The sequence below is a fragment of the Notamacropus eugenii genome, chromosome 1 (genome assembly GCF_028372415.1).
Source record: "Notamacropus eugenii isolate mMacEug1 chromosome 1, mMacEug1.pri_v2, whole genome shotgun sequence".
Lineage (NCBI taxonomy): Eukaryota > Metazoa > Chordata > Mammalia > Diprotodontia > Macropodidae > Notamacropus > Notamacropus eugenii.
The window spans coordinates 635,467,540-635,484,309 of record NC_092872.1 but is presented as its reverse complement, the minus strand read 5'-3'; the positions used below and the strand labels follow the sequence as shown (position 1 = coordinate 635,484,309).

At 37.0% G+C, this 16,770-nt stretch overlaps 1 protein-coding gene across 1 annotated transcript in view; it reads right to left on the bottom strand.

Annotated features, from left to right (window-relative positions):
- The window catches only part of DNAAF10 (dynein axonemal assembly factor 10), a 36,655-nt gene that overhangs the window by 15,283 nt on the left and 4,602 nt on the right, over window positions 1-16,770 (bottom strand). Inside the window, exons 2-4 of the mRNA XM_072635373.1 lie at window positions 7,686-7,786; window positions 5,578-5,708; window positions 3,292-3,393 (exon numbers count right to left, since the gene is read on the bottom strand). Of these exons, the coding sequence (XP_072491474.1) occupies window positions 3,292-3,393; window positions 5,578-5,708; window positions 7,686-7,786 (334 nt within the window). The remainder of the gene's footprint in view (window positions 1-3,291; window positions 3,394-5,577; window positions 5,709-7,685; window positions 7,787-16,770) is intronic.

Genomic DNA, 16,770 nt, shown 5'->3' with positions numbered 1-16,770 from the left:
TAGGGGAGTAAAGGTCCAGGCCCTGGTCTCAGTTCCAAGGCAGAAAGGAGCACTAGCGCATGCAACCACAAAAGAGCAAGAGCCCAAGTCACAGTTCCAGGGCCAAAAGGAGCAATGTTACTTGTAGCCACAGGGGAGCAGGGGCCTGGTCTTGTTCCAGGACAAGAGTCCTTGTCGTTGCTCACAAAGGATTAGGGGCCCTGGTTTCAGAAAGCAGGACTAGTGCTTGTGGATGCAGGACAAGAGGGTACCTGGTCACAGTTCTTGTGCCAAGGGAAGCATTGGGCTGCTGTGGCTGCAGGAGAACAAGGACCCTTCCTGAGTAAAGACCAGAGCACAAGGCAGGAGAGCAGTGACCAACCATACCTCTCCTTGGATCACAACACATAGAAAGCACTAAAAACTTAAAGACACCCCTGCCCCCAGAACCAGTTCTGAAAATAGCAGCACATAAAACCTGGACCTTGGGACAGTGCCTCCTATCAACAGGGTCAGGTGCCCTAGCAGTACCAGATGTCAAACTGTATTACACAATGGTAATCATAAAAATAAACAGGTACTGGTTAAGAAATAGAGGGGTGGGGGCAGCGAGGTGGTGCAGTGAATAGAGTACCAGCCCTGGAGTCAGGAGGACCTGAGTTCAAATACGATCTCAGACACTTGACACTTACTAGCTGTGTGACCTTGGGCAAGTCCCTTAACCCCAACTGCCTTGCCTTCCTCCCTCCAAAAAAATTAAAAAAAGAAAGAAATGGTGGTTCAGTGGAATAGATTAGGTATACCACACACAGTAACTAAATGACCATAGTAATCTCATATTTGATACCCAAAGATACAAGCTTTTGGGATAGGAATTTATTATCTGACAAAAATTGCTGGGAAAACTGGGAAGCAATTTGGCAGAAACTAGGTATGTACCAACATTTCACACTGTATAACAGAATAAGGTCAAAATGGGTACATGATTTATGCATAATAGCATAAGCAAATTAGGAAAGCACGGAAAATTTCACCAGTCAGATCTATGGAGAAAGAATTTAGTACCAAACAGGAAATAGAGAGGATTACAGAAGGTAAAATGGATAATTTTGATTACATTAAATTAAAAAGGTTTTGCACAAATAAAACCAATGGAGCCAAGATTAGAAGGAAAGCAGAAAATTGAGGGAAATTTTTTACAAGTTCTTTAACATAGTTTCATTTATTATACATATAGAGAACTGAGTCATGTTTAAGAACACAAGTCATTCCCCAACCAAAAGGTTAAGGATATGAACAGGCTCTTTTCAGAAGAAGAAATCAAAGCTAACTACAGTTACATGAAGAATGCTCTATATCACTACTGACTGGATAAATGTAAATTAAAACAACTCTGACATGGCACCTCACATCTATTAGACTGGAAAATGACATGTTGAGAGGGATGTGGAAAAAGTGGCACACTAATGCATTGTTGGTGGAGTTGTGAACTGACCTGGAGCACTTTTGAACTATGCCCAGAAGGCTATAAAACTGTGTAATACATCTACTACATCTGTATCCCAAAGAGATCAAAGGAAAAAGTAAAGGCCGTTTACGTACAAAAATATTTATAGCAGCTCTTTCTGTGTTGACAAAGATTTGGACATTTACGAGATGCACATCATCTGGGGAATGTCTAAACAAGTTCTGGTATATGGCTGTGATGGAATACTACTGCGTTACATGAAATGACAGGCAGGATGGTTTCAGAAAAACCTGGAAAGATTTATATGAACTGATGCAAAGTGAATGGAGTAGAAGACAGACAACATTGTAGACATTAACAACAATATTGTATGATGACCAACTGTGAATGATGCAGCTATTCTGCTCAATACAAGGATCTAATGCAGTTCTCAAAGGAGTAATGATAAAAAATGTTATTCCCCTCTAGAGAAAGAACTGAAGTATAAATAGAGATTGAAGCATTTTTTACTTGATTTTTCTTGGGTGTTTTTTTTTTTGGTCTGTGTTTTTTTGCAACATGGCTAATATGGAAATATGTTTTGCAAGATTTCACACGTATAGTCTGTCAAATTTCTTGCCTTCTCAAGGAGATGAGAGAGGATCTGGAATTCAAAATGTTTTTTTAAATTGTTAAAAAGTTTTCACATGTAATTGAGAACAAAATAAGAGATTTAAAGAAAATAATGGAAAAGAAAAGAAATCTGTCCTAGAAAGACTCTCCTCTAGTCTTGGTGGACAGCTGGTACAAGGAGCACAGGTTTCAAATGGTCCACCAGTAATAAAATCCAACCTAAGAACAGCAGACAACAAAGAGCCAGTGGGAATATTTCTTACTGTCACCATCATAATGATTAGTAATACAATAATGTCATTCATCGTGATAGAGTGTATGCATTGCAAAGGATGCTAGCATTTTAATGATCACCATTTATAATAATGTACCATGTAAGAATATGATATTTTTATAACTGCCATGGCTCTATGCTGAGAGGCACCCCAGTCCAGGGGAGGGGGAGATAGATTTGGGATCCCCAGACTGGCTCTAGTACTGCCTCTGAAACATGGTGGTTATGACTGTGGACAAGTCACCTAACTTCTCAGTGACCCATGCACCTGTCTGTGAAAAGGAGCTGGGAGAAAGTGCTAATCAACTATGGCAGAAGGAGTCCTTATCAGGAGCTCCCTACACCAACACTATGACAGTTCTCCACTTCTGATATCTATACTAACAGATGGAAGAGAACATTCCAAAGATTCTCATCACTTTATCAAGTAACAGCAACAAAGACTGTTAGAATTCTTATCGATACGCTGCTGATTTTGACAATGATACATTACAGTTATTAATAGCCTAAGTTTAAACAGTTACAAGAACACAAGTTTACAATATTAGTACTTCTAGTTTTAAGCATATATCAAATGGGGAGAGCAAACTGCCACAAGTGAACTGAATCTTATTGGAAGCAATAAACTGGTGGCCCTTTGCTACTCCTTACTCTTCACATCTCCCTCTCTTTTCCTTTACCCTTCTACTTGTTTCTATTTTCTTTGACAAACCTATTTGCTTGGGTGTCTAGTGTCACTCAGAGGTACTTCTGTAGCCTGCTGATGGCATTCTGTGCTAAATAAGAAAAAAGTTGCTGGTCCCCAGATCCAGAAAATATTCTGTTTTTAAAAAATTCTGTATCAATCAGATAATCCTGAAAGGGTGCTACATGTATATAACTCTTAAAATGTCTTTGAGGGCTCTCTTGTGTTTCATAATCTGATATCTAAAAATGCAAATAATGATTAATAATTTACCAAATGTAACAGTCCAACAGTCTCTCTTGCTTTCTCCTTGTACAGGTTCCATATTAGCAACAGGAGTATCTTTTTGCCTGGGGTCCCATACCTTTACAGTTCCTACCAGGAATAAAAAGGAATTGGTAAAATTAATGGTTATCAATTAGTTTTCTTTTAGCGTTCTTGCATCATACTCCTAAAACCAGATACTGAGAGGCTAAAGTGTCTATGTTAGTGTTTTCGGTACCATGCTGCCAGAGAAAATTCACATGTTTTCTCACCTGTAATAACAGGGAAATAGTATCATGGAAAGGGCATTGGAAACAGAGTCAGAGGACATCCACAGGAAGTAACTTGTAGGACTTCGAGTAAATCACATATTCTCTCTGTACCTCAATTTACTCATATGTGAAAAATAAAGGGATTAGATTAGATGACCTCCAAGATCCTTTCCAGCCTTAAATCTGTCATCCTATAATCCTAAGTAATACTGCGTTTATAAATCACAGAAATAACATCAATATCACCTGACTGGTTTTTCAGAGTAATGAATTTTAAAAAGCCATTCTAAAATAATCCATAATCTAGGTTTCATTCACAAAGCATAGTTGTTACCTACCTCAGATCATAGATGGCTTTCTTTGTTCTAGTCTGATGCTAACCTATTACAAAATGCTCAATGCTGTTTTCATTCTATTACCTCCCCCTTTTCACTCATGTTATCTGACTTGTAAAGGTACAATAAGCAATTTAACCAGTCAACTAATAAATATTTAATAAGGGCCTATTATAAGCTGTACCTTAAGTAGGACTCAAAAATATCATTTCTTTCCAAACCAACTTTCATCTTCTTAGTAATGGAGGAGAAGAGCAAATAAAATTAAAGGTAATCCTTCTTCTCTCACCAATTTCTGGATGATAAAATCGTTGACAGCAGAAAATCTAATGTAGCATGTAGCATACAATAAAAATTGAATAAATGCTTACTAAATGACTGAATTTCTATTTCTGCCTTTTACTTGAACATATAATTATTTAAGTTTATTAACTGGATTCACCTTCTATTCCTACATCACACCAGAAAGATGGGAATGTGTGTACTGATACAGGGCTGCCCTTAATATATACAGGGCAGCCAGTGGGAGGGAGAAGTTTAGAAAATCAATCAATTAACATTCACTAACTGCCTACTACGTGCCAGGCACTATGCTAGGCACTGGGGATACAAAAGCAAAAATGAAAGTCACTGCCATCAAGGAGTTTCTACCAGGGAAGACAACCAGTATAGAAATATACAAAAAATACATTTAAAATAAATCATAATAATTTTTGAAAATTTATGTACATATGTATTTCTTGTGACTATAAAACATGAGTCATAAAAAAACTGCTTCTGAATCACTACTGAGAAAATTTTATCTTCTTTTCTTTATCTCTCCAGTAACCTGACATCACCAGACATGTTTTCCTTCAAGGAACCCCTTTCTCCTTCTCCCCCAAGCAAGCTTACGTGTCCTTACGTCCCTTCCCTCTCTCTGTAAAGTCTCAAAGAAATCTGGCCTGGGAAAGAGCAGAGGCACTGGCACTCAAGATACCTGGGATACAGTCTCATTTTGTTAGTGGCTATAATAGAATCTTTTGCCTTTTTAATGGCTGTCAATTTGGCAATTTTTACTTGCACTCAACCTGTTTTTTAAAAAGGAGAAAAAGAGAAGTTGCCATTCACACTATACTGTAGTTGCTAGATTCTAAAAGTCTACAAGGTTCCCAGAAAAACAGATTTCAGGAATTTGGTCCAGTACAAAGCTAACAATAAGTGTCATGCCATTACATTAAGACACTAATTTTATCTAATATCACTTAGTTTTATTTAAAAACTAACATAAAATGACTTGGTTTTAAACTCTAACTTGTCCTCTAGCAGAAGCATGGCATAATGAAGAGAGGCCTAGACAAGGTCTAAGAATCTCTGGGTTCGAGTCTCAGTTCTGCCACACACCAGCTGTGGAATCAGAGGTAAATCACAGAGAAATCACTCCTCTCACTCCCAGATTCCTCATTTGTTAAATATGGATAATATCACCTGTCCTGCCCACCTCACAAGATGAAGTATCAAAGAAGGCTGTAAATGACAAGAGTGCTGTAAGAATGGGAAAAATTACTATCACAAGACTCTATAGATAATGTAGACTTGAATGAGGGAATGAAAACAGTTATAACTAGGGGTTCAAAAAGACTTTTCTACTTCAATGTCCACAAAGACGAATGGATTTTCCCTGGAAAAGATACAGTCTTCTGACTCACCATCTCGGCTTCCAGTTACAATTTCTGGTGCTCCTTCTCCAATTCCTAAGCCACCGACACCATCTATAGTATTTATGATTTCCTTATGGCCTTTTACAGAGTACACTGGCATCAGTGGCACTTCCAAATTCCTATACAACAGAAAACAGTTATAAACAAGCAAACTTAGTCTTCCACTAAAATTTGGTAATAAAATAAATACAACGTTCAAATTTGCATTTAAAATAAAGGTTCTGTTATGAAAGTTTTCTATGAAATATATTAGCTTTCAAATGTTCTGCATTTCACACTATTGTCTTGTCTTTCCACTTAATACCTCACTGCTCATCCCCAAATCTTGTACTAACTTTAATAAAAAGTATATTCAAATTAGTTTAGATTACAACCAAACTGGGTACTAGTATTTTGGTTAAGACTTTTTACTAATATCTAAATATGTGGAGAAAACAGTTTAATTTTATACTAATGAAAAATCTCCCTTAATAGAGGTTATAAGCTTTTGTTTTCAGTGTGAATTCCAGATAATGCTTCATCCACTGAAATAATTTCATCTCTTTTCTAAACTGTGCTTAAATATTGTAAATTATTTAAAATATTAGCAGTGATACAATGTTATGTAGACCAAATGTTCCAAACTGCTTTAATAATGGTTGGCAAAGAGAGAGACATATGCAAGACATATGCGGAAATGTGGATCCCAGACAGGAAGTTTGAGAGGTAAGGCTGTCCTAGCATAGGTAGTTTTAACAGACTTTTTCCAATCTCTTCTCCAATTCCTTTCTCACTCCTTTCATTTCTCCTGTTGGAAGTCTTTCCTATTCTTTCCTTCCTTTAATAATTAGTATTATATACCTCTTTTTAAGAAAAAAAAGACTATTCATGAATTGTAAACCTTGTCTATTTGTTTAGTAAGACAAGGTTTATATGTACTGAGTGGAGGTTCAGCCTTGGAATCAGGAAGTGTCTAAATCCTGCTACTCAAACTTAGATGTGACTATGCATAAGTTATACATGAGTTGCCAATATGCCTTGGTTTATACAAACTCCTATGTCTCAATCTATTCTCTTATTGCTTTCATACCCTTGGTTTTTTTCTGGGGGAGCCTTTCCTAATGTTTCTCTGCTTTAATATTTCACCTTAGGTCCTATGCATGTTGGTGGATGCTATTTGTCCACAGAACAGTTAATACAAAGAAGAGTTCTGAATAGCCCCAATTTCCTGAAGGATATAAGAAAGACTAAGCTACTAAAAAATCATTTTAGGACAATTTTCTTTAAAGTGGTATGGGTTAGAACGCCAAGATAAATCTGTAGAGGGCATTTCTTGTCCATATACTCTTATATTTCAAGTCATTAACATGAGTGATGCTTCTAAAAATTAAAAGGTTATAGGACTCAGAGCTAGGAATGATAGATTTTAAGGAACCCCTGGTCCAATCCTCTTATTTTACACGTAAGAAAATTAAATCCAGAGAAGTGAAACCATTTGCCCCTAGTCACAAATAAACACAAAGTGTTTTTCAAAGCCCTGATCAAACTCTAGGTCCTTAGACTCCTGATCCAGTAGGATGAAAAGATAACTCTGACAAAATATACAGATGACAAGATTTTGGCATACTTATGGTTTCCTTATATGGTATAAATTACCTTAATTTATACAATAGTTATGTTCCTGAAAATGTGTATAAATATTTGATTTAGAAAATCAGCTTTTAAATTCACTAGTGGGAACTTTCATCAAAGAAACATAGTCAATGAATCCTTTTGTGAAGAAAATGATACTTTTGTCATTAAATAAATACAAAATAATTTTTCAATTTTATAAGTTTGGATCTTCACATAAATATCCTTATAGTAAGAATATAGCAGCATTTTCTTAAATTTTCATAGTTAACAATATCTGCATCAGCTAAAGAAAAATGCACCAACATTCTCAACCTGCACTTGAATATGAACACTAAAAACAAAATCTGAATAACATCTATCTTAAAACCAAATTAAGACTGAACAAGAAAATTAAAAAAAAAATACTTTTCCTGAGGCATAAGGATAGGAATACCAAAGAATTTTTTATCTCATCTGTCTAAACACATCTCAAATAATCTTACCATATATTCAGGTTTCCATCAAAATCCCCAGTAGCTAGATATCTCTGCTGTAGAGATGCTGCACCAAATGTTCCACATTTGAAGGGCTTGGCTTTTTCAATCTTGATGTGGGGGGAAAAGAATAAATTATTCACCTAAGCACTCATCTGTAATCCACAATATTTATGGAACTATTATGGAATTTAAATAAGATGCACAATATAAAATATAATAAAAATACTTTCTGATAAAATGTTAATCATGTTTTCCTTAAGCCTTTTTTCTATAATTTAAAAATGTCATGTTACTGAAAAAAAGGAAGAGTAGTATTTAACAAATTTTTGAATTTGTGCAAATATTCTCCTTTCCTCTTAATTCTTTAATAGGTATTCACAGGCTGTCAACTTGCTATTTCTACTGATTTGCAAATAGGGGAATTTCATCCATTAATACATTACATTCTTCCTTGAAATCTAAAATAGGAAATTAGAACAAACTCAAGTTATTTTTTCTACAAGGCTAGAAAAACTAAACAAAAAAGAAAAATGTTTATGTGCTTCTGACATTTTTCCCTGCAGAACATGACACGCTGGCAAAGGTTCCCTAGACACATTTATTCACTAGATATACTATACTTCCACTTAAACTCTTTGGGGATTTTTTAAATTAAAAAAAAAAGCTCAACTAATACTCAAAATTTTATGGTGTACCTGAGAAAATCCATGATACGCCAGTGTGCTGTAATATATCCTTTGAGACTTTGTTTCCCCTAATTGGACTTTTTCATCCCCCATGCTCTGAACCTTTTCAGTTCACCTCAGCCACCTGAAGACAGGGTTATACCCCTTGACCAACAACAAAGGGTTCCATCTCCACAATTCATAACCGTTAAATTTTTCTAGAAGACAATGAAGTCTCATCTTCCATCTTTCCCTGTGCCTTTCTAAGACTGAATCTGAATTTTCACTGCAACCTGCAGTCACACTACCCCTTTTGGCTTTCCCAGATCACTACAATGATGCTCTGGGCTCACTTTCCTTCCTTCAAAATCTTGATCCTATCTCTATGTAATTAACTAGTTTAAATTTTAGTTTCTCTGCCCTTGACTCTCTAATCTCATAATCCACTACTACTTTAAATGACTAAATGTCACTAGAGAAAGTCACACAACTTTGTTAACTAGATCCAGAATTAATTTAGGTGGTGTAATTCTCAACTGAGTCTTGACTGTTGCACCTCAATATTTTTACTGTTCCCAAATGGACTCTACTGCATGACCACAGTCTTAGTTCTTCTCCATAAGATACCTATACCACCTCCCCCCCAACTTCCTCTCAGTAATGGACCTTGTCTCATGTTTTATTGAAAAAAATTGAGGCAGTCTGACTGCAGCTCCTTCATTTCCCTAATTCAACACTTCAAAACTTAACACCATCCCCACCCAGTCTTTCCTCCTCTGTTTCAATCTTAAACTAAGAAGTGGGTGGCCATTCTTGTTGCCAATACCCATCACTTTACAGTATTTTGTCTTTGATCTCTATCCCCTTCCAAGGGCTTGTCATTTACTTACATTTTGTCCTTTCTCCCTAATCTCCAATCTCTCCTTATTTATTAGTTTCTTCTCTAATACTTACAAACATATGAAGAGATCTCTCATCTTAAAAACAAACCAAAAAATCCTTTACTACTTTACTATACCTTTTATTATTTTTTATTATTTTATAATACTTTAATTTTAAATTTTTATCATATTATAAATTTACTATATTTATATATAATATAGAATTTATTATATTATAGAATTTAAAATTAAATAATTAATTTAATAAATAAAAATACTTCATTATTCCCTCAAGCCATATTTCTCCCTTCACATCCAAAATCGCAGAAAAATATTCTACACTCAGTGCTTTGACTTCATCTCACATTTACTTCTGAATCCTTTGAAGTGTGGATTCTGATTCTGCTCCCTGAATGAAAATGCTCTTTTAAAGTTAACCACTGATCTCCTTACTGCTCAAGTTAGTGGCCTTTTCTCCCTTGACATCCTACTCGTTCTCTCTGCAGAACTTGGCACTGTAGTTGCTGATGTCTAGCCTTAGATACTCTCGCCTGTCTTTTTCCTCCCACAGTGCTCCATAACTGGCTTTCCTGTCAAAGCTGATTCTTCTGTCTCCCCTATGGCATCCTCATTCATGTCACAACTCTATATATGACTATAACCCAGGGCTTTATCGTGGACTCTTCTTTCTCTACATTTTCTCTCTTGGTTACCTCACTGGTTCCCATGGGTTCAACTATCATCCCTGTAAAGATGACTCCCAAATCAGTATGCTGCCAAACCTTACCTTTCTTCTCAGTTTCAGTCCTGAATTATGTCTGTCAGATATCTCTACATGGATGTTCCATAGGCAACTCAAATTCATCATCTCCAAAACAGAACTACCCTTCCCTTTAAATTTAATTCTCAAATTCCCTCCTTCTGTCAAGAGCACAGGCATTCTTCTAATCATCCAGGTTCCCAACTCCGGTATCATTCTCAACTTTTCCCTCTTCCTCACTGTCCCCTACCCTGTACAATCAGCTGCCTGTAAATTCCCTGTAATTTGCCTCTATATTATCTTTTAAATTCAGCACCTCTAACCTAGACTGTTGCAATAACTCCTAGCGGGCATCTAGTTTCTCTCCACTCTAATCCATCTCCACATAGATGCTAAATTTCTACTGTTAAAGAAGTTCTGATTATGTTACTTCCCTTTTAAAAAAAAAAATGTCAGTGACTCCTTATTGTAAACAGGAAAAAAATGAAAATTCCCTTTTTGGGTATTTAGAGCTCTTTGTCATCTGACTCCTTTTTCCCATTTGGTTGCATATTATTTTCCCTCACCAACTTTACATTCTAGCCAAATGACGCTACTTGCCATCCCCTGGACACCACACCTTACCACCCATCTCTATCCCACGTGGCTGGATGATCTGCATCCTCACCCCATCCCCATCTCCAGTTGCTTTCAAGGATCAGGTCAAGTGCCACCTCCTACAAGAAGCCTTTACTGATTGCTCCAGGTGACTTCTCTATGTATATGTCGTGTCCCCATAGTAGACTATATTCTCCTTGATGGCAGAGTTTTGTTTTTATCTTTGTATACCCAGGGCCTAACAGTGCTTGGCACATAGGAATTTAATAATGCTTGTTAAATTGATATAGAATTGGAAAGGATCTTAATGATCAGCTACTATGACCTCCTCATTTCTTAGATGATGAACCCAAAGTCCAGACAGGCTACATGATGTACTCAGGGTCACCTAGGCAGTACTGGCCAAACTAGCCCTAGAATTCAAGTCTCCAGATCCCAGTCCAGGTAACTACTTTACCTTTCTTCTGTCCTTCTGGTCCTGACTTTTGTGATTCCGTTGCTGCTCCGAGTCTCTTTAACCTTTATTTGCTATACTCCCCTTATTCCCAACTCTTTGTCTTACATGTTATTAACCTTGGCTCTTTAGACATCCTAAGTGGCTACTTAGGGAACAAACAAGGAAGGAATTACAGGTCTCCATCTCTGAACAGTTTTCCCAAGACATCAGGCCCTTTACCAACCATCCTTTCCACTAGTTATTGGTGAAGTCATATTCCCTCCTTGCAACTAGTTAATAATTCTTTAAATGACATCCAAATACATTCCATTTAAGGAATACCAATCTATTTTCTTAGAAAGTTTTCTTATAACAAAAGAACCCATTTGTCCTTTATTATACGTAACAAAAACAGTTTGTGATTGTCTTATTTCTTACTAGCTCTTTATGAGCAAAGATCATATCTAATTTAATTTGTCTTCCCAGTGTCTACAAAAGTGTGCTGCAGAGAGGGACTTAATCAATGTTTGAATATCTTTAGTTGAATCTGACCTCACTTTCCTCTATTGTATCAACCGATCCCTTTTTATATTTTCCTTCCCACTCCCCAACTTGACATTACATTTCCAATATCAGTTGGTACTGTTTCTCATCACCTACTCCATGCCATACTCTTACTGAATTAGATTTCAAAAAGGTAATTTGTGTGGCACTGTTAGTATAATGAGAAGGATTACACAAAGAGTAATGTGTTATACTTGGTTTATCAATTTTCAAATAATAAAAATAAAGAAACATCTATTTAACTTTAAAACTACAGTGAGTATCATTTTCTCTGATGATTCAGAAAGACCTTTCAGAACTTAGAGGGGTTCGTAAGCTTTACTGTGTCAAGAGTATCTTTTGCATGCTCATGATGATACAGCCCATACTTTTCCTCAAAATAATGTTTCTATATGTATAAAACAAAATACAAAGGAAAAAAACAAGTTCACAGACCCCAAACTAAGAATCCCAATTATAGGTTCTGAAGGTAAATCATTATGGTTAAAAGAATCTTATAGTTTTGAATTTATTGGTTGTCTATATGGTTGCAAAAGACCACAGATGAGAGTGAATACAAAAATATTAAAAATGTTACAAAACAGTTTTCCTTCTCCACATTGGACAGGTGGTCTGAAAGCAGCAACTGGATCTATGAGTTTGTTGATAAACTTACTATTCAAAGTAAGGAATGTTATAGAAAAGAATATATCAAACATTTGTCAAAATTAATTTCTTATCTATGAACCAAAATTACAGATAGTGCAGGTAACATTTGAATTACTGAATACCAACAAAGATAGAGCTTGTCAGAACTCCGGTATCTCCCCATCCTGATACTACTTAAACCTTAGTCAAATAAAATCAAAACTTAATCTAGCTGCCAGAGGCTACAAAAGACAACCTTATGTGTAATGTTGTAATAGTAAGTAAAATGGAAAGATCTTTCTCATTAATTAATAAGCCCACAGGATCTGCTTGGATCGCCTGGAAGCCTGGGTCACATGTGGTAGCTTGGTGAAGAGGTGCAACAGGAAGGTGGAGCAGAACCAGGAGGAAGTGAGTGAGTGGGGTGAATATGAAGGCATTTGTTCATATATAGTATACTACAAGATGGAGAAGAGCAGAGACAGTGGGATAAATGAGTGAAGAATCTGAAGAAAAAGCAAGTGATGAATCTACACACACGTAAATCTGAACTGACCAGTGCAGCCTGTGGAATATGAAGCTGAAGCACACAGGCGAGAAGTAGAGCATGAGCAGTACTTAGACTAGCTTGATCTCCTCTTGGCCAGCATAACGCCCTGCTGTCATGATGACACTGATGTTTATACTGCAAAATGCCTTTTAACTTCAATGGAGGCAAAGCCATCCTCATCTGCTCAAATTTCCAAGTCGTAAAGTACATATTAAACAATTTAGTGTTTCACTATTTATAAAGTTGAAGCTCCCTGAGCATAGAGATTGTCTTGTTCCTTGTACTTATGAACCCAGCACATAGCCTGTCACATTGAGGTACTTAAAAAGCTTGCTGATTGAATGCTGAAGAAAAAGAAAGCCATCCTAGATTCTGTAAGGAATGCAATGAAATATAACACATGGTCCTTTTCCTGTAGGGTCTTTAAATCTTTAAATTCAGGTAGGCAAGGCAAATAGCACATGGATAGTATAGATAATTGCTCTAGGAATCAAGGGTCACTATAAAGAGCAGGCAAAATCAGAAAAGGCTTCATGGAAGAGATGGGCTCCTTGAAAGATGGAGAAGGTTTTAGGGGATGAAAGACAAGGAAAGTTATTTCAAGCAGGGGGAACACACAAGCACTATAAACATGTTAGCTATTATTAGAAAGACAGATTAGAGTCAGATTCAGATGCTATCCTGTGACTGATGCTAATTCTTATTCAGGAAATCTTTGGTTTGATTTCATTTCCTCCACTTGAGAATGCAAACCTGATACTCCACCCTACTGGCATTTCTTTTTCCTTCTCACTTGTTGAATCTCCACCCCCTCTTTAAATCCAACCTTAAAAGTTACTGCCTCCATGAAACTTGCATCAAGCTCCCAGGTAATAAATTACCTTGCTCACCTTAGATCCAAACGTAATATTTTGCATGTATAATTCTAAAGCTTTCCTAGTCTTCTTACATTTTACTCCCCTTCAAAAATTCTGTATGTCCCAGCTACAATGGCCAATTTCTCCTGCTGTATCCCATGCCTGGAAGGCTCTACTCTACCTCACGCTCTCAGTTTCCCTGGCTTCTTTCAAGACTCTGATCAAACCTTACCTTTGGCAGGAGGCCTTCCCCAATCCCCCAGGGAATACTAGCAGCAGTAGCAGCAGCAGCCTACTTTGTGCTAGGCTCTATGCTAAGCACTTTGCAAATATTATCTCACTTGAACCTCAGAACAATCCTGGAATATAGTTTCTATTATTATCATCCCTTCACTCTGTTTGCCTCAATTTCCTCATGGGCCAAGAAGAATAGGACACAACTGAAAGGACTGAGGAACCAGCAGAGATTCCCAGCTGTCTGTCAGTGGCTGAGATAAGAAGTGATCTACTGATGCTCAGGCCCAAACCCAAGACAGGAACTTGCAGAACTCGGAAATAGGGGGAAGAGAACTGGAGCCTGAAAGGTCCCTAACCTGAGATGTCCCTGAGAGCTTAGAATAACACAACACTCAACATCTCAAGGAAGCAATAACAAGACCAGTCCAGACCATTCCTTCAAAAGTGCAGAGACTAGCCTTAATATTAAGCTTAAAGCTGGCTGGAAGAATGAGCAAATAAAAAAAGAATTCCATCACAAAAAGCTATTATAGTGACAGGAATGTTTAAGGAATGAATCAAGAATAAGAAAATGACTCCATACCATTCAAAGGAAAGCTTCAAATAAAACCACAGCTAGGGTATGAATTCAATTAGAATTCTTAGAAAAGATGATTCAATTTAAAAACAATTAAAATGCATTTTAAAAATGAAATGAGAGTGAAGAGGAAAAAAACTGGAAAAGAAATGAGAGCTATAGAAGAAAGAATTAGAAAGGGGGAATTAACAGCTTGACACAAGAGGTACAAAACTGCCCAAGCAACAAACTCCCTTAAAATTACAATGGGGCAAATAGAAGCCAATGATGCTGTGAGAAAACAAGAAATTTTAAAACAAAGGCAAAAGACTAGAAGGAGGAGAAGGAAAAGAAGAAGATAAGGATGATGATGATGAAATGTATCTCACAGAAAAACAAAGAGGAAAAAAAATTTCAGAATCATTGGACTGCCTGAATGCCATAATCAAAAAGAGCTTAGATGTCATGTTTCAATAAATCTTAAAGCTGCACGGATCTCTTTGAACCAAAAAGCCAAGTGAAAAAAGAAAAAAATCTACCAAACACTTCCTCAAAGAAACCCCCAAATGAAAACTCCAAGGAACATTACAGTCAAACTCTAGAGTTTCCAGATTAAAACTATTGAAAGCAACAAAAAGAGAGGATTCAAGTATAGACAGAACTTAAAGCAAATTTGCATTGCAAATTATACTCCCCAGCGGTGTGTGGCAGGATATCTCACCAGCCCAGGCTGATATATGAATCCCCAAAAGGGGGGAGGTCTGTGGAACAGTCCACTTACACAGAGCAAGAACTGGCTGTACTGAGGAGCCAGTCAGGATCACACACAATTAGCTGCCACCACTATCAATATTGTGGTTGCTCACTCTTCCTTCTGGAAGAGGACCAATGACATCAGGAGGGTGATGTCTTGAATTGCAAATGAACTGAAGTGAGGGAGAGCTGTGCAAAGTTGTCAGCCTCACTCTTTCTAGCAGAACCTTCAGAGTCCTGTGTCAAGACATAGCTCAGGACAACTGGTGATGGCCCTGGATGCTGTGGGAGACCTTGACCTTTTAAAGCAAAGGTCTTTCCCAGGTCTCAGTTTGTCTGAGGCAACAACCAGTCAGTAATACAAGGCTTGGTAAGAACTGAGGCAAAAGATGGCCTCATTTGCCTTCACAAAAGAATCAATTTGGGAGAGGAAGATGGTCAGTGTTTCTATGTAGAAAGTCTGGATTAATATTTTGGAAGGCAAAGGACTTAACATGCTTACAGCCAAGAATTACTTAGACAACAAAATCAAGTATAATAAACAGAGGAAAAAAATGTACCTTTAATGAAACAAAGGACATCCAAGCATTCCTGATAAAAAGATCAGAGCTGAACAGAAACACTAAAATCAACCACAGGAGTTAGGAGAAAGATAAAAAAGAGGAACAAATAATCATCAGAGACTAAACAAGAATAAACAACTTAAATTCTAACATGGGAAGAAGATACCTGTGCCTCCTCTGAACCCTATCATCTTCAGGGATCTTAAAGGGAGTATAATTAGAGAAGACCTGGGAATAGTTATGTCTCGATGATTTTAACAGAAGAATGAACAAGACAGGAAGAATACACTGGGGGTGGAGAGGGTGCAATGATTTAGAATAGGGAAAACTATCTCACACAATCAGCAATCTATATTAACAAAGAAGAAGGGGTGGGGAGAGCAAGTTGCTGACACTTCAATCTCACTTTCACCTTAACTGGTCAATGGAGGGAAGACTTACAGTCATGTACAGAAGAACAACTCACTCAACAAGGAAACTGGAGGGAAAGGTAAGAAAGGGACACTAGAAGGAGGGTAGGTCAAGGGAGGGAATCAGTCCTAAGCAAAACAGATTCTAACCAAGATGTGTTCAAATAAACACAGCTAGGGCATGCCACCACTAGCAAGACTTGGTGCTCGCCCTTCCTTCTGGAAGAGGACCGATGACATTAGGAGGGTAATGTCTTGAATTGCAAGTGAATTGAAATGAAGTGAGGGCGAGCTGTGCAAAGTCGTCAGCCTCACTCTTTCTAGCAGAATCTTCAGAGTCTTTCTGAGGACAGCAAAGAATGCGAATCTGATGTCTTATCAAATGGGCAACGATTGAACAAACTATGATATATAAATGTGATGCAATACAACTGTGCTGTAAGAAAAGATGAAAGGGATGGTTTCAGAGAAACCTGGGAAGATTTGTATGAACTGATACTGAGTGATATGATCAGAATCAGGAGAATAATTTATACAATTAAATAATGATAACAATGCCTAACATTTATAATATTTACTATATGCCAGGCAAGTTTCTAAGTGCTTTCCAATTATTCTTATCTGATCCTCTCAAC